Below are 22,826 nucleotides of genomic sequence, written 5' to 3'. Positions count from 1 at the left end.
CATTTTGATAAAATTTTGTGATCTGGGAAACCAAATCTAAAATAATAGAGATATCTGATCATTTTGCTGTGGAATGTATTTATTTTGAAGAACTGGATGGCGTTCAGTAGCTAATGTTGTAAGTTGGTGGTTTCAGCCCATTTCCTTGTTGACTTGCGACTGCGTCTCTCACAAATTTCTGTGTTGTCAAGCAAGTAAACCAAATTTTAAATTGGAATGACAAATGAACTGTTAATCCCTTCAGGGCAGGGCTGAGGGAGCTGGGGAGGGAGGAAGGAGGGGCAGGGGAAAGTTTGCACTGCCGGAGTGCATAAACAGAGGATTTCAGTTTTCCATGCAGTTTGTCTGACTCCATTTAATGAGTGTTTGCTCCATTTTTGAAAAGTATAGCTGGATTAATCATTAAAATAACCTCATTAGTTTGTAAACTGTAGTAAAAATAAAGGGAACAATAGCTTGTAGCTTAGTGAGGGAGGAAGGACTTCTTATTAGGTTTTGCACAGAAAGAGTCTGGTTCCTGTTGGTGATCCAGCGGTGGTGGTCATATGACATTTCTCAGGGTGCAGACAGATGTCTGGATGGCTTGTGTCTCACAAGAACAAGGCTTACGCTCTCAGGCTGTTAGCCATTGGGAGATGCTATGCATAACCCTCTTAAAATCTTCTGGCATTTGTTTTACATACCATATACTCCAGTCTTTTAGAGATTCCCGTAAAGTTTCATTCTGCAGCTGCCTTACCCTTGGAATCTCCTTCAGCCTCTGCCCTTTCCTCCCAGAGCTTTGCTTGCCTCTCTTGCCGTATGGACCGTGTTGCCCAAGAAGGTGATGTGAGCACGAGACGACAAGTCTGAGGAGGTTGGACTTGCTGATCAGCTACTCTTCATTTGCTCTGACATAAGGGTTGTGGTTTTTCTTGAGTCTGAGGGGAAAAAAAAGTTTTAGATCTTCTGGGAGAAAAGAAAAACGCTTGGGAGGAGAGTGGTAAAGCTTGAAAAAAGATGTTTATTAAATGAAATACAGAGGACATGAACGATGATTCATTAATAAGTACATTGATCCTTCAAAGAAGGGCACATTTGCTCAAAAATGGAAGAATTTCTACAGTCTTGTAGACGAGATTCTCAAAGCTGCAACACCCCCCATGCTCTCGCTTTTCTTCACCATGTTGCAACTTCTGACCCCAGTTGTTAGCCCCTGCCTGCCATTGCCATTTGCTTTCATATACAGAATGCTCTGTTGCTTTCTCACTGTCTGGAAGAGGGCTTAAGAAGTAGTCAGTATTTTGAGTATGTTGTGGGATGGGATATATTTGTTCTCTAGGGGTGAATTTAGTAGACTGTGAAGTCTCCTCAGGTTTTCTAGGATGACAGTAGTTAACTAGGAAGCGGTCAGAACAGATGAAATAGGGTCCTAATCCCAGTAACAGGAGCGTGATGCAACATACAAACCAAAAGGTTTGAGGGAGGAAAAAGATGAATTAAGCCACTTTTGTGCCTTTCTAGTTCTGATGAAATTTGGGTTGCCGCAAAACCCTGTCTCAGTTCATGTTTTCGCGAGTTGCCTAAACTCTTGCTTCCAAATCACACTTCCAAGCTGCAAACAAAATGATCATACCACGTTTGGTATGAGCGGGATCAAGAGAGCATGACTGGGGATGTGTTCAGGTCTTTGATTCTCCTTGTGCATGGGCTAACAGCCTACTGATTTTACAGGTTGTAGTAGCTGAATGCTGATGAGGCATTCCATAGGTCATTGGCAAAAAATTACCGAACTCAGCTCTGGCAGAGCAAAAAAACCCATGTGGTATCTCTTCAGGAGCGTACTTGGGTATGCATGGCTTTGTAGTACGGCTACCCTTACCTGCCTGGGCTGCTTGGCACCAGACGGCCGTAGTGACTCATTGGTCACTAAGTACCCTAAGTCGTCAAATTTCTGTGAGGGCTCCTGCTCTTAGCTTCATTTCTGGCATAATGCTTACACTAGAGTTTGGAAGGGCATCCTCAGAGGACGGTCATGTGTTTTTTGTATCTGTGCCAGTGGGATTATCGTGGTGGCTGATAATAGGGCACTGGGTGTTCACATTGCCCTGGCTATTGCACTGAAGGAGACTACTGCAGGACACTGGAATTTTAACTCTAGTTTTCCTTTGCTAAATGTAATTAGAATTTAATATTTCCACTGCCAAAAGATCTCTGAAAAATTCCGTGTTCTTTGGAGGTACTTTGGAGAAGGGCACTTAAAATGGGGACTGGGGTGGGAGGAGGAGCAAAATTTTTACAAACTCCGTCCATGTACTGTGTTTTCTCAAGTCCCAGTTTTTCCATCGTCCTGTTGCCATATTAGTAACAAAAATAGAAGGTTATTTTTCACCAGTTCTTTTCACCTGTTGACTGAAAAGCATAGACAAATTATATTAAGTGATTAATTGCAGGAATCGTGTGGCATACTCAAGACAAACAAAAAATCTCTAGAACTACAGTAAGAGTTTTGTATTACATCTCTGCAAAAAACATAAAACATTGTGCTTCATGCTTTATATTCTTCCCTGCAGTTGCCCACGATTACAACAAAAAAATTCTGTGCTCTGCAAGATAGAAAGCCATGAGTGAGAGATTTTATGTTGAGAGGCACTTCATGTGTCTGCTGTTCACCATTACTCTCTGAACAGAATGGGAGTAGTTGGAACAAACACCTTTTAAACAAATGCAAAATATCTTAGATTCAGTAATAGTGATTTTTTGCTTGCATTTGCTGTTTTAGTCGTGTTTGTATCTAAATGGTTGAGATGATCAAGAAAGAAACGTGTTCCTGTAATGTATTCGGTGGTGGTGGTGATTTGCTTAGTTTGGTAGAACAAATAGAATAGCAAAAAACCTGTCATAATTTCATTAGGATGAATTAATTTTGTAGTTCAGTTTTTAGCGTTAGATGGAGAGATAGGAAGACATTTTGGGCATAATGTCAGAACATATATGCTCCATGTATGGAGCACTGGCATATACGGAGCTTGTACCCGCTTATGGGATGCCACTGTGGTGTGCAGGAATTTTATTCAGACTAAAACTTTTGATCCTACTTAGACAATCCATACAGATCTTTCTAAAAGTAGTTCTGAATTATTTTGATTTTTTTAATGCATATTTGAAAATACCATGTACCTTTCTAGCGCTTTATCAGGTTCTGATAGTCTTTATGCAGATAGCTATCTGAATAGCCATCTGAATTAGCACAAAACCTGTTATTTCAATGCTAGTCCCCATTTTTGGTTTCTTTTTTTTCTGTCTTTGTTTATTTACTTGATGGTTACCTCCCTTCTGTGGTTGAATTTCATCATCATTGGATTTCGATTCAATATGTTCCACTATCCCACTGTCCTTTCTGTCTTATATGTGAATTCCCTGTAGAAGTGGACTTAGGGTTGTCTGACTTGCACAAGAGCAAGACCTTTCTGGAGACTGTTATAAGTTGTAGTAACTGAGTATGATCTGGTAGTGTCTCTGCACTAGTAGGTAGTATTCATTGTGGTGGGTTTCAGTGCTGTTGATGTGTGTGGTTTCTGCATTGGAGGTTTCAGGGCAGGATGAGCATGTCGGCTGTGGTCACTTTTACACCTGTACAACATGAAGAGTATTCCAGCAGAACAGGGTCTGGTGATTACATAGGGAATATCTTTAATATCTTTCCTTGTCCCTTCATCCCTCTGTCTTTATATCTTTCTGACAGTGGTTTTCACAGTAACAGCTTTGTTTCTATTCCCACTTCTTTCCTGTTTACTGTCTTGCACAAGAAAGGAAGGGGAACCGGATTCTCCTGAACTCCAGAGCCCCCAGTTCCTTCACCTCTGTTTCAGGACTGATGTGCTGGAAAAGTACAGTTGTTTAAGCCTCTGCAGGCTGTCAGTGCTGCAGCTCTATGCTCTGAGGATGGAGCCACACACACATACCCATCCATTGCTGCAGAAGAAAATCCAGGTGCTTGTGCAAGGTTCCAGGTATTAGAGGAGATGCTTTTGTTGGAAAGCTACTGCTTTACTGAACTGCTGCCTGCCTGCCTGCCTTCCTTCCTCCCCTGCAGCCAGTGGTGGTGAGCAAGCTTAATGAGGAGGTTGCAGGAGAACCAGCTCCTGCTAATTGACAACATGCATTTGACACTGCAGGGATGCTGAAGTTTAGGATCTTGGCCACATGCGTGTCCGTAACTTAGTGAGGAGCGGTAAATGTCTACTGCATTATTTTAATTTTTTTTTATTGGCAAATATTTTTACATTGATGTGTTATTCTCAAAAGAGTGTTTTCTACCAGCGTTTCAGTCATTCAGCTTCTCTCAAGGAAGCAACATTTTAGCTTTTTCACAACCTTGCTGGAGGAAATCCTTCAGTGAAACTAGCTCCGACGGGTTTGTCACAGGATGAAGGTGCCAGTTCAATTTTCTGATGACTTTGTGTAGACTGACTAGGGAGAGAATGATAGTGATTAGCAATTGCCTACAGAAGAAATGTTAAAAGTCTGTAGGATTTGCCATGTAAAAGGTCTCTAGTTCTTGAAGTGATCGTGGCTTTGCATTAATTGCTTGTCGATTTTTTTATTTTATGATAACCTGTAGATATCTTTGCAAAACCATTCGCTCCCTTCTGTGCCTTCCCCATCCTACCCTCTCCCTGCCAAAAAAAAACCCCAAACCAAAAAAACAGTAGAAAATATCTCAGCAATGGCCAAGAGTGCTCAGAGGGAGGTGTGCTGTAGAACGTAATAACAGTGACCTGCTGGTGCAGTTTTGAGTGTAATGCACAATAGTGCTCCTCAGTGAGTTAATCTCCTTTGCAAAATGTAGCCACTCAGCCCTTAGGAAGAAATATTAAGCCTTGCTTCAAAACCAAGTCTCTGTTTCTGGCAAAAAGCAGAAGTGTGTAAATGCAGGAAGATGCATTTAGCATTCAGACTCCTGTGGGAATTTAACTGGGGACAAGGAATAAGCATTGAAGCCAGTAATAATTTCTGTATTTGGAAGATGGAAATTAGGGGTAATAAATTTAAATAATGGTTAGAGGGCTTTTTCCCCACACAACTTATACAAGAATTATTTGTTTTGCAAACGATTACATTTAGAGAGAGGTATAATATTCCCCTTGAATAGCAGAGTGAAACTGAAGCTCCTGCGTCCGAGTTTGGTGTGCCTGCAGTTGCTCAGTTCCTAGTGTGTGCTTTCATGTGTGTAAACTCTTTGTGTCTTTTCTTGTCTTTTGCCTTATGGACAGAAGATGTGCTTTCTCAGGACAGAAGGCTTGATTCTGCAGTGCCCTGATGTGTCCAGATGTAGCTAGTCAGGAGTGCTCAGCTCCTGGCAGACCCAGAAGTGGTTTATGAGTGAATCTAACTAAATAGTTTTCTATCCCGGGCTATATTCAGTAACTGGAGAAAATCTTGGTTTTGGCTCTTCTGTCTCCAACTGCTACCACAAGCTTTCTTAACTATATGCTGACAAAAATGAGGAAGTTTCAAATGTTAAGGTTGGTGAATGAATGAAATGTTACAAGGAACTGCAAATTAAGAGTTTTCCAGAGAATGCCATACGTACGCCCCCAGATACATTGCTTTCACGATGATCAGTGAGTTTTGTATGAGATTTGGGGATAGCAGGCAGTCCCAGGCTTGTTACTCAATTAGAGTATAAAACCACTGAAATTTTCTTTGACAGCTGAGAACTCAAATTTGCTTTTCACTGAAACGTTTAGTTGTTCTCCCTCTCAAAAATGTCAGTATTAGCCATAATGTCCTTAAACACTTTTTTTGTATGAATTAAAAGAGCTAAGCATGTGGCATTCTTTCCTCCTTTCGAAGTGAATACTTTGCAAAGTAGATTTCCATGTTTTTTTTTTAAAGAACCCTTTGCATAACTTGCAGGCACTGCAGTGATAGTGGATACATTGTCTAGAAGCTCATGAATTTATTTTTTAGAGAAAGCATCATTGTTCTTACAAGGTATGACTCAAATTTTTTCCTCTTTTGGACCTTTGGCGGATGAACATATTGGTTATTGAAGGCCTATACTGGAGCTCTGCGTGTGCTTACAGTGTTGATTTGTAAGGATATGCGATGTGTTGTTCAGCTGTAATGACTATGAAGATGCAAGTAACAAGATGGAGACTAGTAAAACAGGACCTCTTCTTTCAACACCATCTTTATTGAACAGACCTTTGCAGGGGGAGGGTATGAGTATAGGTTTCTCTTGAAAATTCACATGAATATTTTTACATGCACATTTTTAATTTGGCTGTTTGCATCTACAAACCTAATTCAGGGAGTTAGATTTGATCAGCAAGTAGAAGTTAAGGCAAGACACTGTTCAGTAGCTGCTAAGGTATCTGTGAATTATTCAGTTCCAGACTGGGTGAATGAAAAAGGTGCCGTGTAGATGACTGTTAAATCCTAATGCTTGTGGATTTATATTCTCTATTTTAAATAATACAGTTTATTGACCCTTTAATAGAAAAAAATAATTCACTTATCCTGAGTACATCTTTTGTGTCTTTTATACCTGTCCTAAATAGATTCCAGAATGAAATTACTAAATTAGAAGCCTTTTGGCATGTATCCTGCTAATGGAATTACATATTTATTCTACTCTATTTTATATTGTAATGGTGTTTCTTTGATTTCCAAATAAAATTAAAATCCAAGAAGACTGTGACTTTAAGTCTTGTGTGATGAGAACAAGGGGGAGCTCAGTCCATTGACATGGAAGAGTTTGGAGTTGAGAATGAATGAAACTATACTTCTGCTTTAAATACAAGATAAATGGGTTACTTTTAATAGAGAACATCAGTTAAAGCAGTCTTAACTTCCATGCAGCTTTATCCTGCAGTTCAGAAAGGGTTTGTTGATGCTATACAGAAGATAGTCCTACTCTTTTTAATTGCACCAACCAGTTTTTCTTAACTGTCATTACCAAGACCTGTATGGCTTCTTCATTTATACATGTATTTTCTATTTTTAAATAGTTCAAGGGTTAGATCTTGTAGTAGACAAAGATATTTCAATCCATCTCAATAAATATTTGTACATTTATGCCTGACCTCAAATATCTAAATCACTTTAATAAGAACATAGCTTTCAAGAACCTTGTTTGCTTCCATCTTGTCAATTTTCTCTTTTTTATGATTTTTTTTTTCTTCGCCCTTTTGGCTATTAGCATGACTTGCATATGTTGCTTAAATGGATAGAACTGAAAAAAGAGATTTCTTTTTTTCCGCATATATGAGGAAAAGAAGATTGTCCTCTTTGCAACTGTTTTAGCATAATGTGTCATGATAGCCTTGTACCCTTGGGCAACGAGGGAACGGATTTATTTTCCCGTTGTAATGTTCATATGCTTCATGTTAAGTTAGTAAGAACTGTCACATGACTTAAACTTTTAGAAAGTTTGCTGCATGAATCTTTCATATTTTGGTTACAAAAATGTATTTCAGATTCTGTGTCTTCATTCATGTGAAATGTTAATCATATTTTGAGATGTCCTTTAATATTGTTAAGTCTTTTTTTCAAAGTTAACCTGAACATCAAAAATAACTAAGACCATTCTGTTTTCTGCAGTACTTTGGAAGCTTGCTTGTAATATTCTGTGTTGAACTGGCCTGTGGTGTTTGGACCTATGAGCAGGAAATAACGGTGAGTCAGAAAAGGAGGCTGCATTTTTTCAACAGAAGAAAACAAAGATTTCCATTAGCTAGCTGTTTTCTAATTGCTGTAGTGTTTATCTTTGTTCATTATTCCGACAGTCTAATTTCAAGTGACTGCCTTTTTTTTTAAACAGAGAATTCTTCTGGAAAAGCTTGTCTGTCTAGAAGGTCTTATCTGGGTTCCTCCCCACCCCCTCTATATTTGAGAGCCAAATCCTGCAGCCCCTGATTTAAGGACTTTATTTTTTGTTAATTCTTGCTTAGGCAGGTTCTCACTGAAGTCAGTGGAAGTTTTGAGCTTAAAGTATGAACTTCAGGCTTAAGATAAGTATTTTGAGAGAGGAGATGTGAGAATTTGAGGGGATTTTGCCCCAAAAGTTTTTCATGTTTTGAAGAGCTATAGCTGAGTGTACTATGTTGTAAACAGTGTGTTCTTTCAATAGAGGACTTGCTGGCTGCTGAAATCTTCACACTGCCTCCACAAGCTATAAATGCCAGTTTTAAGCAAAGCATGTCTTAGCTATAAAACACTCTTCTGTAAACTTGTGAAGAGGTTTTATCTCTGTCTAGTTTTTATAGCTGTACCAACCTTTAATTTTCAAACTGAAGACTTGTAACCATCATGCAAGAAAATGGGTAAGTGTTGAGCAGAAATTAAACTGAAATGTTATTCTGTTGGCTGCTATATCCTTACGTCTTGTACTCAGTCTGGTACATTTTTATGAATAGAGGGACAAATATTTTCTCTGAGCTGCCAAGATATACTGGTCTTTCCAACAGTGAGTAGCAATTACATTGCAGTAAGATGGGAGGGAGCCTTCTTGATATTTACACGGTACTGGGACCAAAGGAATTTCTGGCAGATTTGAAGTCTGAAGTTACGTGGCAGCACTTTGCATCAGCACTCATTCCCTTGCGGTACAGATTCCAGAGGCGTGTTCTAATATAACAGCGATTGAGGCTATCCCTGTGCTTTAAATGTCAGCTTACGTTGATGCATTTTAAAATTGGGAATGCAGACAAGAAGCATGCTTCATCCTATGGGCACAGCTGCCCTCTGTGGGGGTTTTGCCAAGGATGACAGTTATGACTAACATCCATCTTTCCACAGAAATCTTGTCAGTGGAAGCTGCCTGAAATAACATAGCCTTCAGTGCACTGGTACATGCCTTCTCCAGCCTTCACTATTCAGTTAGAGAACCTGAAGTTACGGTGTGTTTTAGTGTGACCCCCAGGCTTTCAGTTACCTCCTATGCTACTGAAACCCAAACCTGGGACAGTTTGATAAAATCTGGCATAGCCCTACCATATGTTAAGGCGCTGGTGATGCTGCTTCCCTCCAGAAAAAAACACGGCTGTCCCTGCACCCCTTTGCCAAAAGAAGCAGCGTTGAGTTCCATGCCTGTACCTTCTGCAGTGGGTCACAGTGAACCCAGATACTCCACGCTCCTCCGGTTCTTCCTCTTTCTCCCAGGAGTTCGAGTGTATGAACATGAGTATGCAAATAGAACAGAAAACAATCCCTTCAGCAGCTGCTTTTCTTTTTTGTCTCTTTTCTTCTCTCCCTTTATATATATATTTTTTTTAATTCCTCATCCCCTGAAATACTGGGGTTTTTTTTTGTTTTCTCTTTCAATCTGATTTCCTCTTCTTATTCCCTTTGTCCTAACACTACTGCTCTTCATATGATGAGGCGGGCCAGACTGGGGTTTCTTGCTGCTGAGACCCATAGGTATTGTGGCAGTCTGGAAGAGCACAGTTGTTTTTCAGTGGTTCTTTCATACCTGTACAGGTCCAATTCCCTAGAGCATGCTTTCTCCTACTCTACTTGATAAAGATAAGATGACTCCCTCTTATACCCATGGGGGTGATTTGATGTCATGTTGGTTTCAGCGTAGCATGAAATCACACAAGCCCCTGGTGGGTTTCAGAGAATCAGTTGGCATTAGGGTGGGTGGGTGGGTGGGTGATGTTGTCAAAAATGTCACTGAGGCATAACCGCCTCTGCTGATCCAATGTGGGCTCTCCTTGGCATGTGGACAAGTTGCTCTAAGAGTCCTTGTATAAACAATTTTCCTTCCAGCTCATGATAGCTCTCAGCATGAAGTGTGCCTCATGACTAAATTATTCCACCCACAAGACTGAAAAACCAGTGTGGGTTCTCAGCTTACTTGGGCATTGGTCAAGCCTTGATAGTCATTAGAAAAATAATAATGAATAAGTAGATCTCAACGGCAAACCGAGCTTTACAGAACTTATGCTAAAATCAAACCAGCGTCTCTAGGTTTTGTTTGTCTACACGCTACAGAAAAGTGTTGGTGTATAGTCAAACAAATGCATCTCAAGATCATGTATTGTTGTGCAGTACTGTGTGCATGAGCTGACGGGAAGCTATTTAGTAGATACATCGATGTCCTTAGTTTGACATGTTGGCATTCTCGGAGCAGTCAAACACACAGATTCCCATATTCTTCCTTAGCTCCAGAATTCAAATTGCCTTCCTACAGTGGGGTTTAGTTTGTTTTGACTTGCTTTTAATTTCCTTCTCTCACTTCTTTTTTTTTTTTTCCTGCTTTCCATTGTTTTCATAAAGAAGTTGGACGCCTTGTGTTACGTGCGTAACCTTGGACTATATTCAACTCAAATAAGATAATAAAAAAATGGTCTAGCAAATATGAGCTTAATTGCAGCGATATCAAATATTATCCAAAGAAAGCAGAGTGCTAACTTCCAACGCAGTGGAAAGAGAAATGCATTGAGTACAAAACCCAATTATTTTATTATAGTGACCAGTGTAAATGTTTGTAGTAGAAATATTCTGTGATACTGTTTTTAAGTATTTTTAGTACTCTACTGCTAACGTATTTTTCACGTGGACAATTGTACGTTCAGTGCTTTATAGCTTAAGAAATAAAAATTCTGCTAAGTGAAAGGTGTGTTAAATTTCTGAGAGATTACTAATATATTCATATTCGTGATATATGAAGCTTTACCAGGGCGTCAAAAATGTAGTATAACTTAGCAGCAGTAATGAAACATTATCAAATGTTCTTATTTAGATTATGGGGTCAGTCAGGCAGTGATTGTCCCTATATTTTTGTAGAGAATCTAGCACAACAAAGACCAGGCTCCTTGGGAAATATTTTGTGATAATTTTTTTTCTTAGATAACATTTATTGCTATTTGCAGAATGCCCTTACTGTTCACTCCAAATTGAACAGGATAGCTAAGTCACAGCCGCTAGAGGAGCTGGGCTCCCCCGCCCTCCAACTGAAAGCTGATATTGCAATTGTGATTCCTTTCACCATGACTATTAAGGCTAATGGGAACGAGGCAAAACTCAGCATGAATGGTATGTGTGCCTAGAAGGGCAACTGCAAGGTCTTCAGCTCCTTGTTTTAGTTTGGCATACTGAATTTGTGCTGATGAACAGAAGGTAGTTTCTTATTCTTAACTGCATTGTATGCCAGCTGCCATACCACTTGTTTCTGTTGTTTCTAACAAATTACTGAGGGTCATATTCTGTCAATGGAGAGCACCAGCACCTCACTTCTGAGTAGTCAAATTTGAAAGAAAAATTCTTCGAGAATCCTTCTTTCAGAAGAAAAGATTTACAAGGCCGTGAGTGTGTGTGAAGACGTAAGTTCACAAGGCCTCGTTGTCTGCACTTCCTTGTTGCTGTTCTTGAGCAAGATACTGAAATTGAGTACGTTGAGGATACCTGCATGCAGGACTCCAGGCAAAGCCAGAAAGCCACTGAAAAGACTCTCAGGGTAGAATTCATCTCAATTAATTTTATATATTTAGACGTTAGATGTTTAAATGTAAGTCACCTTAGACAGTGAAGTGGATTTGAGACTTCAAGGGAATGATTCGTCTGCTCTGTTTAAAATACTTATCTTGAGATGACTTGCCCCACATGGCTGCCTGTTTCCTTCTGTTGACTAAGAAGACACCAGGGGGATACCTGAACTGGGGCAGACAAATGCCATCCCTGATGACTTGGATGGGGCTCAGTTCAAGTTTTATGCCAGGTAAAAAATTGGGTAATGATATAATCAAATTGTACCCAACTGTCTCTGAAATTCTCCAAAATGCAGCTCCTTTTCCAGTGTACATTAATTTGTATCTTTTGCTTACAAATAACTTTTTCCTGATATTTTAATAAAGGCTCATAAAGTTTCAATATCATAAAAATTGAAGCACTTGTTTTGCTGTTTTATTTGCTTACAAAGTTATTTTGGTTGTTGCACTGGAAAGATCTCAGAATAGATGGAAGTTCTGAGTTTGTGAGCCACAAGCCAACTGATCTGTTATGTGAATCACTTTTCTTTCCGTGCTTCAGGTTCCAGTGCAGTGGTCCGATATGATCACGCTGAAAGCCAGGATGACCAATTACGGCCTACCTAGGTACCAGTGGCTGACCCATGCTTGGAATTTCTTCCAGAGGGAGGTAAGACCACAGTTAATTCATGAGCTGAAGACATGCTCAGTAAATGTTATTTATCTGCTAAAGGAAAAGGTTTGTTTTTAAGTGAATAGGTAAATAAATGCAAGTTCATTTAATGTGAAATCCTGTGTAGTGATGATATCTTTTGACATCACTTGATATCCAACTCTTGAGCTTTTGTAGGCCGTAAAGACACAAACACCGAAAAAAAGGATGTTACTAAATTCAGTTAAATTGCTAACACTGTCTTCTCCTTTGCCAGTAAGGTTAGGACACCAACACTTTTTAGGATTATGATAGCGTTTAAGAATATGATGTGTATAAAATTAAAAATGTGCGGGTAAAGGAAAATGAACATTTCTATATGCTGTTTTAATATTAAACTGTGCTCCCCTTCCTGTAGGCTCTGTTAGTTTCCTTTCACGGAGCTGTCATGGTTAAGATATGTGTTTAGCTGGAAATGAGTGGGAAAGGAAGTTTCCAAAAAGGTGCCAACACTGTCTCTTTGGCTGAGGTTTGAGAAAGTGGTCAGGGTTTTCGTTTCTTTTGACTGGGAGGGCGGGAAACAAACCAAAAAGCTTCCTTGTGTATTCACAGTTTTGCCCTCTAGCCTACTAGAATTCAGAACTGTTTTTAAAGAATGAAGTATTATGTTACAAAAACATGAAATTGCCCAAGGTAAAACCCATTAACTCCAAATATAACTCACGTGCAGGAAGAGAAGTCTTTAAATGCCTGTCATTGTGCTGCCCTTGTTGAAATGTTGAAATCTATCATTGTTGCACAGATTTCCTGTTTATTTAAACATTTCCTGGCAGCACTTGGTTAGTCTGTATTTATACTAAAACCTGAAAGAAAGAGTGAGGAGTACATGAGGTTATACACCCCCCACCCTCCCCAGTCTCCTGCTCTGGCTATACAAGTGCTCTGTGAAACCAAGTAATTCTTCATACACAGGCAGAGTGTTTGTGTCTGTTCTGTATCTGAGATAATATAATCAAATGGTCTCGATTTCCTCAAATAGAGCTGATACTGTATCTTGGTTTAAATGTATAGGTTGATTAAATTAAAAGCTGCCTCTTATCCTCCTGGTTGTTGTAGTGTCGTCATAATGGCTGGTTTTAACATGAATATTAGTAATAAAACTTCAACTATACCTTAACTCTTCCAAGGAAGAAAAAGTTCCTTTTAGAAGTTAGATTTCCTGTATTCCATCTCTGACCAGAGGAATGATTTGAGGAGAGTTTGAAGTGAACTGAGAAGGCTCTTTTACAGCTCCTACTTAATTGGTGGGCTCTCATTTTTATTCTGTCTACTCATAACTCAGATGGTGGATGTGTGAGCCTGGTATGTGCTTTATGCCTTAATGAGCACTATGCTTGGGGCCCTTCTTCAGTCAGCATTACAGTTTTTTTCCTAAAGAAAAAATTTGTAATTACAATTTTGTTCCCAAAGATTCAGCCCTGATCAGCTTTGTGCTCTCTCTTCTGTATCTTTTAACATCCGAGAGAGATGGGAAATGTATTTTTCCCCCCAGCCCCATTGCTGGTCTAATATCAAAGTTGTGACTATGCTAAGGAAGATGGGAAGGGTCAACTGAAGTCAGGAAGGAAGAATTGGGTGGGGGGAAGAAAAGATTTGAGGGTAAGAAAAGGATGTTTAATGAGGTGGTCTTTGCAGTTACGATGAGCAGCCAAAGCTTGAGATTTCCTTAGAAAATCCCATGTTGGGAGGATTTTGGCTGACTAATGAACCGATAAAAACAGAGACATTAAAGCTGTGGTGAAAAAGGAAGAAGTGAGATTTGTAAGAGGACTGGTGAAGTGAAGGCACAGTGTGTGCCAACATGACGTCTGGACGCTGATCTGCTTGATTGTGACTGAGGAGTGGCGTGGTATACAGGACTCTGGCTCTGAAGCGGGTAAGGGGGGTAAGTGTTCCCAAGCCCATGGGTCACAGGAACCAGGTGAAAACACTCAGGCTGGTACTGGAGAACGTCCAGACAGAAAAAAGCAGCATCTTGTTCCTGCAGCAAGGCTTTTTTTCAGTCATATCAAGTCCCCATCCAATGCTGAAGAAAATCTAATGTAGCTACTTCAGCCATTTTTTATGTGAAAGCAGCTAGGAATGTGGTAGGCTGGTTGTTTGGCTTTAAATCTCTCGGTGTGCTTTGCAGAGGAGAGTTAGTCCTGGTGGTTTTTATAGCCAGTTATGGCTCATCTGCTTTGCAGCCAGACTTCCTACTTTTGTGGTTGATTCTGTTGCAGTGTTTATTTTAGTGTGATACCCCTTCCTTTCATTTTCCTTTTTCCTTTCAGCATTTGTGATTTCTATACCTTTTTGCTCACTTTTTTCAACTTTTTTTCTTTTTTCTGTATTCAGATAAATCTATGCTTTTTTCTCATCTGATTTTCAACAGATGTGTCCATAGCTGTAGCCTTGCAGGAATAGTCCTTGCTAGTAAGACCTTAATCATCTTTTCCTACCACTTCCTTCAGCCACAGGTATACTTGTTCACTAGTCACCCTTTTGACGTATAATTATCGTGTGTTAGTTCCTTGTAGTAAGGATAGCAGAATTACAGGGTAGGACAATTTCTGTGGGAGCTCCCTCAGCATCCTTTAAGGGAGCAGTTGGGATTTAAAGGACAGAGCAGTATCATTGGCTGTTTCTGAGGTGTTCATCGGTCACTACATTACATTTTTCACGTTGCTTTTACGTCAAAGTACAGCAAAAGAAGATACGTGGAAGCTCTTGTAGATGTTTTTAGTCCTACATAAATATTTCGGAAGTTGTTAATAGGAATTTATTTAGCTTTTTTGATGACCTACTTTTATGAAGAATTAGCATCATTATTGCTGATCTTGGCTAATCCTTCCTTTGCAGTTTAAATGTTGTGGGGTGGTGTACTTCACAGACTGGCTGGAAATGACAGAGATGGACTGGCCGCCTGACTCCTGTTGTGTCAAAGAGTTCCCAGGATGCTCTAAGCAGGCACATCATGAGGATCTCAGTGACCTTTATCAAGAGGTAAGAAGAAAAATGTGGATATTTCAGAAGGCTTTGTACATTCTTCCTAATCCAGTCATTTTCCAAACTCATCACTTGCAGTGCAGCAGAAAGGTTTGTAGAGTAATTGTGTTTTTGGAAAGTGTTTATTGTGTTTATGTTTATTATTTATTAATGCTGAATCAAGGGAAGGAAGGAAGGAAGAACCCACCCACCCTTACCTGGAAGGGAGATAAGTTAATAGCAATGCAGTTAACATCTGAGATGTGCTTAAACATTGAGGTATTTGTTTTATATTGGTTAGGTTGGAGTTGAAATTTGCTCTGATAAAAAAATAAAAAATTAGTTTTGGTGTAATGTCAAGTCTCCAGCTTGCCAAACTAAAAGAAATTCTACTTACCCTATGGTAATGAGGACTCTAGTGATACGTACAGTGAAGGATGCTTTTGAGAAGTCCTTTGGATGATGAGTGCTCTCTTGTTAACAGGGCTCATGCAAGGAGGCAGGTAATTCAGTTGCTCCACTGTGAGCATGCATAGAAACTTCATGTGAAAATGCTCTTTAACTCTACTACATTACAGTATGATTATTATTTTAAAAGAATTTTTAAAAAAGCCTTAAAACCAGGAGACAACCTATTTGAACTCAAAGTGAGCAAGGGAGGTGATCATGGTAGCAAGCCATTACTGTTCTTAGGGTGAAAATTATAAAAACAAGTAAATATGTTCTCTACTAAAACTCTTTTAACTGTTCTCACAAAAATGTTTTCTGAAGTCACCTTTGTCTGGAGCCTGCTTTGCTACCTACTTTTTTTTTTACGCTAACAGAGCTCTGAAGACCTTTAATTGTGCATTCAGTAATATCAGCATGACCAACTGTCCAGATAGTGCAGTAGCGACAAAAAACATGTCTCAGTCAAGTAGCAATGAGGATCTGAGAAGTGCATTCTTCATTTGCTTGCTTTAAGAGTAATATAGGGTGCAGAGGAAGGAGGACGGGTCTGAGAAGTGTGCTTTCAGATGCTGCAGCATGAACATTTCTCCAGTGGACAGTGCAACTCTGCATTATGGAAGAGCACCCAAAGAACCATTTTATCTTGTCCCAGTCTCTTACCGCTGTTCAAGACTCTTTCTTACAGGAATCTGTTATGTGGCCCTTGTTCAGGAGCTATGGAGAGCTACCTCTGAAGCAGGGGAGATTCACTATGTAAACAATCCAAGATGAATATTAGCTATTGCCAGGAAACAATCAAGTTTTGGGGAAATGGCATCACTGACATGGAGTGATTTGCTAGATTTGTATGGCATTGACTCTATGAGCAGAAATTATATAATCTATTCTGGACTTTCAGACATCCGTCCTAGGCCTCATGTGCTTCCACTAGGAAGAGAGAAGGTAGAGCTGCCAAAAGGCAGGGGCCTCAGGCGGCCAGTCTGTGCTAGGGAGCCTTAAAGATAGTTGCAGAGGCCACTGTGGCAGAGGCAGTCTTGTGATTGGGAACTGTAGCCTAGATAAAATGATTGGTAGGAGTTGATGTCTTCAGAAGAATCAAAATAGCATGTTCAATATTTTTTCTTTTGTTTTCTTTCCACCAGCTACTTGTAGAGCCTCTCCTGCCTTATGGCAAGGCTTGCAGCACAGGGAGCACTGGTTACACTTCAGAAGTACCAGTCTCTGAATGGGAAAGCCATTCAGGCTTCTTCTGGGGCCTGCCAGTCTCATACATTCTTAAAGAAGAACGAACTGTGACTCACTGCAATAATGGTTGCTTGTTGTAACACTGTTGCCAGTATTGATACCATACAGACCAACTCTGCCATAGAGAGCCCTCAAGGAGTGTAAATGTATAGAAGCTGCAGAACATTGATTTGCCCTGAGCGTCCTTCCTGCTTATGTGAAAAAGCAAGAGGATGTAAGCAGTGTCACTCAATGAAAAACTAATTTTTGAGCTCAGGAAGCTGAAAAATTTCTGAGAAGGAGTACTAGTCACTGGAGTGTCTTGTCAAAACTGCGAGGTTTTCTCATGTCATCTCTTCTGCTAACATTTCATTCCCACAGCTATATTCCAGGAAAGTGGTTCTCTGCGCACTTCATATGTTCAGGTTCTTTTGGTTCTATTTGGAGAAAATCAATAGCCAAAGGTGATGATGATGTAGAACATAAGGGCTGTGTTAAGACCTACTTGGTAAAAAGAAAGGCTGCCTGGCGCTTTTCCTAAAAGAAACCTGAAGGGCACATTTATGGTTCTTCCCCTACCATACCCCAGAGCATTTTGGATGGATTCAGCTCTTAGGAAAAATTTATTTTTGGTCCTCTACTGCAGAATCCATTCCAAAAAGGGACAGGTTGTGTTCTGTTTTACCAGCCACAAAAATACTCCATTGCTCTTTGAGATATGTAAAATATTTGGTTGGCAAAACATTTTTTTTCCACAGTGCTTGCCTGTGGGTTGTCTCACAGGCTCCTACAGTATACTTGCTAATATGTTTATCAATATCATGCAAAACCAACTTATACTTGCAAGGCTAATCTGTCTGACTTCTGCTTTGGAGAGTTGAAGGAGAAAAGCTTTTTTAGAAAGTGATTCAAAACAAACTTGCATAGTCTGGTGGTTTGAGAGGGAGCCTGATGAGATTAGCCTCGCTAGCCTAAAATTGGCTTATGTAAATGCTTCGCAAGTCCATTCTGGTACTTCAGAAAAATTCTTTGTAGTACTTAAGAAAACTGAAGTTTGGTTTGGGTGGGATTGATAAAATTGTTTTGTTGTAGCTGTGCTGTGATTTTCTGCTGGGATCTCAGACCTTTCTGTAGTCTAAGTTGGAATCCTTCACAATACAATTTTTGTAGAAAGAAAGGTGGCTTACATATAGTTCTGCTTGAGAGTATTTTTGGCAGGAATCATGTTTCCCCTGCTGGATTTTGAAAGCTATTTTTCAAGTGTGTTAGTCTTCTTGGACTGCTTTTATTCTGACGAGCTTTGCCTTTGGGGCGGTTGATGGAACAGACTAACCTTAGAAAGAGCGTGGTTGTGAGGGAAGTGCGTCAGATGATGATGTGGTCTCGGAGGTTTGTTGTGCTCTGAGGACAAGGGGAGCTCTGCCCATCTTGTGATTGGGAACTGTAGCCTAGATAAAATGATTGGTAGGAGTTGATATCTTCAGAAGAATCAAAATAGCATGTTCAATATTTTTTCTTTTGTTTTCTAGCATAATTTTGAGTATACTCAAAATTTGAGTGTACAACAGATCTGTTGAATATGCTGATGGTTTATCTTTTCTACTCTGAGAAGTGCCTTATTTAAGATCTGGTCCTTATTCTATGATGTTGCAGTAAATCAGAAATAGATACTTTGCTTCCATTTTAAGACTGAAAATATAAAATGGCCTTTGTAATAAATATGAATCAGGCCTTTAATCCATAGCTCTGTAGGAGTTTGAAGCTAATTCTTCTGAATGATTGCTGCAAAGTTTTATACTATTTTTGAGTTGTCAACAGGAGCTCCCTGTTTAGTGACAAACTTTTACTTTTGCCGAGGAAAGTATATTTATGTACTCTTTAATTGCAGGCTACCAACTATGAATGTGTCGCATAAGCAGAAATAAAATGCATGAATGTGAGGATAACAGGGGTGGCTGGATATTTCTCAATTTTGAAACTGATTTTGAACGTGTATTAGAGCAGAACTGTAAGAACATCATTAAATGGAGGGAGGCAGTCTATCTAGATTGGGCATAATTTGTCTCAGTTATGTGTCTGTACTGCAGGAGATGTAGGCATTAATGTTATTGCTCTCTGTTAATGGATGTTTCCTCTAGGCAACGAATGAACTGAATTTGAATACTGCTGTGGTTGAGCATTTTTAAATTGTGAGCAGCATGTACCTTCATCCCTTAAAGTTATCAAAAGTATTAAAATGCAGCCAGTTTCTCTGTAATTAAAAACAAATTTGGAAAGCAGTATAATTACAACACTGTCTTCTAGTTGAAGAAAAGACACCAATGTGACAATTTTTGTTCCTCATCAAGTTCAATTACATTGCTTTTGCTACAGTGTTTTTTTCTTTTCAAATTTCAGAGAATCCACATTTACTCCTTGTTCTGTGTCTAAACTATGTTAATGTTTAGAAAATGACACAGTGAAGTGATGAACGGAGCAAAAATATTGAGATCGTTTAATTTACTCTGGTACAATTATCATATAGTGCATTAATTTTTTTTAGATACTAAATGAAAATCTGTTGACTGCAGTGTGAATTTTGTGTGTGAGGCAAGAATCGGGCCTTTCATCAAATACATTCAGGACTGTAGCATTTGAAATTGTTGGCTTTGGGGAATTTCAGTGTGATTGAAAAGTGTTATTTATCATGTCCTGTCTTCAGATTCTGTCACTTTGATCAATTGCTTTCTTTTCCTAGGAAAGCTATAAGAAATACGTAGTAAGGATATAAACGCAAAAATGACGTTTTGAAGACAGTGCCCATTTTGATGGGTTCCTGATGTTGTCTTCTGGGACCAGTGCCTATTGGTACTTGTGGTGTTATCCCATCCAGTTTGTACTTTGAATTTTCCCTTGGTGGTTGTGTTCCTTTGATTTTTTTGTGCTGTGAAGCCCTGCAAAGTTTAGACTAGAGGATAGGCATCGGCCAGAGTAGCTAAGGGCCCTCTCTTCAAGGTTTTATCCTTTCTAAGACTGGGCATCACCTTTACTGAGCAACAAGCATCATAACTTGTGTTTGCACTGTTATCCAGTAGTTCCCAGAGCTGGTGTCTCTTTGTGGATCCTTGCTGCCTTACGAGGGCTTGGGAGCTTTCTTGCAATCTTGTACAGTAATTAGTTGGCCACATAAGCGAACTGTGGAGCATGCACTGATGGTTTGGAAAGAGCTAAATTTCCATTTCTGGGAAACATCGACTTGTTTTAATGTAGTTTTTATCAGACTTTTTCTGTGTAAATAATAATAATTATTATTCTGTAAATAGTTGGAGAGGTGGTGTATGTGACTGTCTTCCTAATACAGCATGTGGATGGTCAGCTCTTTGGAGCAGGGTCTACCTGCCTGCCTGGGTTTGTGCAGAGCCTGATGCAGGGCGAGTTGTTACAGCTACTCGCACAGCAGTTTGGGACATTACCATGCTTTAAGTAGCAACAGCCCAGCACAGGATATGAGGCAAAACTGGCTCTTGGTATAATACCATCACAATAATTGACAGGGAAGTTTCTACATTCAGATCAGAAATTAAGCCAGTTAATTTTAAAATATAGTCTATGTATAGGGGAGGTAGGCGGAGTGTAACTAGCATAAATGGATATGCTTTTTGCAATGAGGAGATGCTTCTGGTTCAAGAACAAAACGCAGGAGTAATGCCACATGTATGTGGTATTGTTACCACTAAGTACTAAAGAAAGTCTGTTTGTCCCCACTGCGTTCTGGAAATTTGTCAGCAGTCCTCTGTTAAAGGTTATTCTGTTCAATGCTCCTTACTTGGACCATGTCTGGAATGTAATGGTTTTTGTACTCCCTAGGGACTTTCTGTGGAACTAATAAACTGGCATATAATGAGTCCAGATAAAACACTAAAAAAGAAAAGGTGGGAAGAAACCTGATGAGGTTATGCAGGTCTGTAGATCTTTCCTAGAATATTATTTTAACTTCAGATTGTGGTATTATTTGTAGAAAAAGTGTAAAGAGTTTAAAATAATTGGCAACCTTGAAGATCAGCAGTTTAAGGAGAGAAACAAGATGATTAAGAGGATTTAATGGCTTTTAAACCTTCACAAAACCAGTTGAGTTTCTTTAAAAATCAGTGATAGTCGATGGAACTCAGATCAACTTTGAGCGATTTCTGAATAGAAGAGTAGCACAGATCCCTTGGAGCTTGTTACATGCAGTAAACTCTCACTGTATGAGCAAACTTAAAGATGGCATTATGGAAGTGATGAAAAAGTAGGCAAAATATTTTTCAAAGTATTTTTTGAAGGAGGTGAGAGAGAAATTTTGGGGAGCCAGAAAAGCCAGCACTAGGTAGGATGAGCTAAACTTTGGGAACTGCAAGCCAACTAATACTGACTAATTTTTTAAAATCTATTTTTGTTTCATAGGGATGCGGTAAAAAAATGTACACTTTTTTGAGGGGGACGAAGCAATTGCAAGTGCTGAGATTTCTAGGAATCTCTATTGGAGTAACGCAGATCCTGGCTATGATCCTCACTATTACTTTGCTGTGGGCTCTGTACTACGACAGAAGGGATCCCGGGGCGGATCAGATCATGGCCCTGAAGAGTGATACCTCGCAGCAGCTGTCATGTCATTCCGTGGAGCTACTGAAACCAAGCCTGACAAGGATCTTTGAACACACATCCATGGCAAACAGCTTTAATACACACTTTGAAATGGAAGAGCTATAGGTGATGCAATGAATCCAAGAAGTCACAAAGGTTTTTAATTGGTTTTTGTTGTTGTTTTTATTCTGTTCCGTCGAGTATGCCGAATATACCAGTCTTCGTATGCTTCAGAAAACAGCTAATGAATGGAGGTGAAGGAGGCCAGCATAGAAAGAAGGATAAGCCTGTCAGCCTCTTAGCCATGAAACAGAGTTGACTTTTTTTTGTTTTTTAAAAGGCACTCATTCACTGGGCACAGTAATATTTAACTTATTGTGACAAGCTGTGTGATGTGTAAAATACTAATTCATTCACAAGTAGACAGACAGAACCTTTAAGGAAGCATCACGGGAAAGGAAGAGAAATACTCGTCTTCTGAAGAAATGACTGTGCTTTGGACAAACAAAATGTGACTTCAGTTGAAATTGACTTTTACTTTTTTAATAAGCCATTTGGAAAATGTCTTAATCAGGGATCTATGTATATATAATTGCGTGTTTTTGTGTGTGCATGGAAAGCAGAACTACAATTCAAGTCAATACTTGGATTTTAAAATTTGCAAGATTTGTAAAAATGGCGAGATTTTCTTTTTTCTAACAAAACCTTTATCTTAGCTGTTGTTGTTAAAGATGTTCTAAAACTTTTATTTTTATCTAACATAACTGTTTAATTTTTAATTTTAAAGGTATTAAACAGGGACTGAAAACAAAACTATGACTCTGGACAACAGACTTCAATTTTCTGAGTAATTCTGGAGAATTCTTCTTTGACACAGTTTATTCTATGGACTGTTTCTTAGTGAAAAGAAAGAAAACCTTAAACATTCTTTCCAAAATGGGAATCAATATGGGAGTAGCACATTTTTATAGATAAATCTTTTCTCCTGTCTGTGATTCCCCTGAAGGTAGAAACAAAAGACTACAAGGAAAATGCTTACAGTTCTGGATGCTGTTGCAATAATGATGAAAGTACATAAGGAGAAATTATACTTTGTCGGCTTCTTCATTAAGAGCTCTCTAGTGGCTTAAAATGCCAACTGGAAACAGCATTAAAATGTATTTATTGAGGTGGGGAAAGTGCATTTTACTGTATTTTTATGAACAATGTTTATTTCATAGGATTATTTTTACAATTGGCCACGCTCCTGAAATATATATTTGTTCCACTGAGTACAGTAGTTTGTGGCAAATGGGTTTTTACATAATACTACATTTAAAAAATTCTTTCATTTGTTTTGGAATTTGTAAAAGAAAAGGAAAAAAAAAAGCAAGGTGTGATTTGGTAGACAATAAAATTACTTTTGTCTTAAA

At 39.1% G+C, this 22,826-nt stretch overlaps 1 protein-coding gene across 1 annotated transcript in view; it reads left to right on the top strand.

The window, feature by feature from the left end:
- TSPAN12 (tetraspanin 12) overlaps positions 1–22,826 on the top strand; it is a 47,456-nt gene extending 24,630 nt beyond the window's left edge. Inside the window, exons 5-8 of the mRNA XM_050901315.1 lie at positions 7,591–7,665; positions 12,022–12,129; positions 15,013–15,156; positions 21,235–22,826. Of these exons, the coding sequence (XP_050757272.1) occupies positions 7,591–7,665; positions 12,022–12,129; positions 15,013–15,156; positions 21,235–21,540 (633 nt within the window). The 3' untranslated portion in view covers positions 21,541–22,826. The remainder of the gene's footprint in view (positions 1–7,590; positions 7,666–12,021; positions 12,130–15,012; positions 15,157–21,234) is intronic.

The sequence above is a fragment of the Gymnogyps californianus genome, chromosome 1 (assembly GCF_018139145.2).
Source record: "Gymnogyps californianus isolate 813 chromosome 1, ASM1813914v2, whole genome shotgun sequence".
NCBI classification, from domain to species: Eukaryota; Metazoa; Chordata; class Aves; order Accipitriformes; family Cathartidae; genus Gymnogyps; species Gymnogyps californianus.
This window is presented reverse-complemented; position numbering and strand designations above follow the sequence as displayed.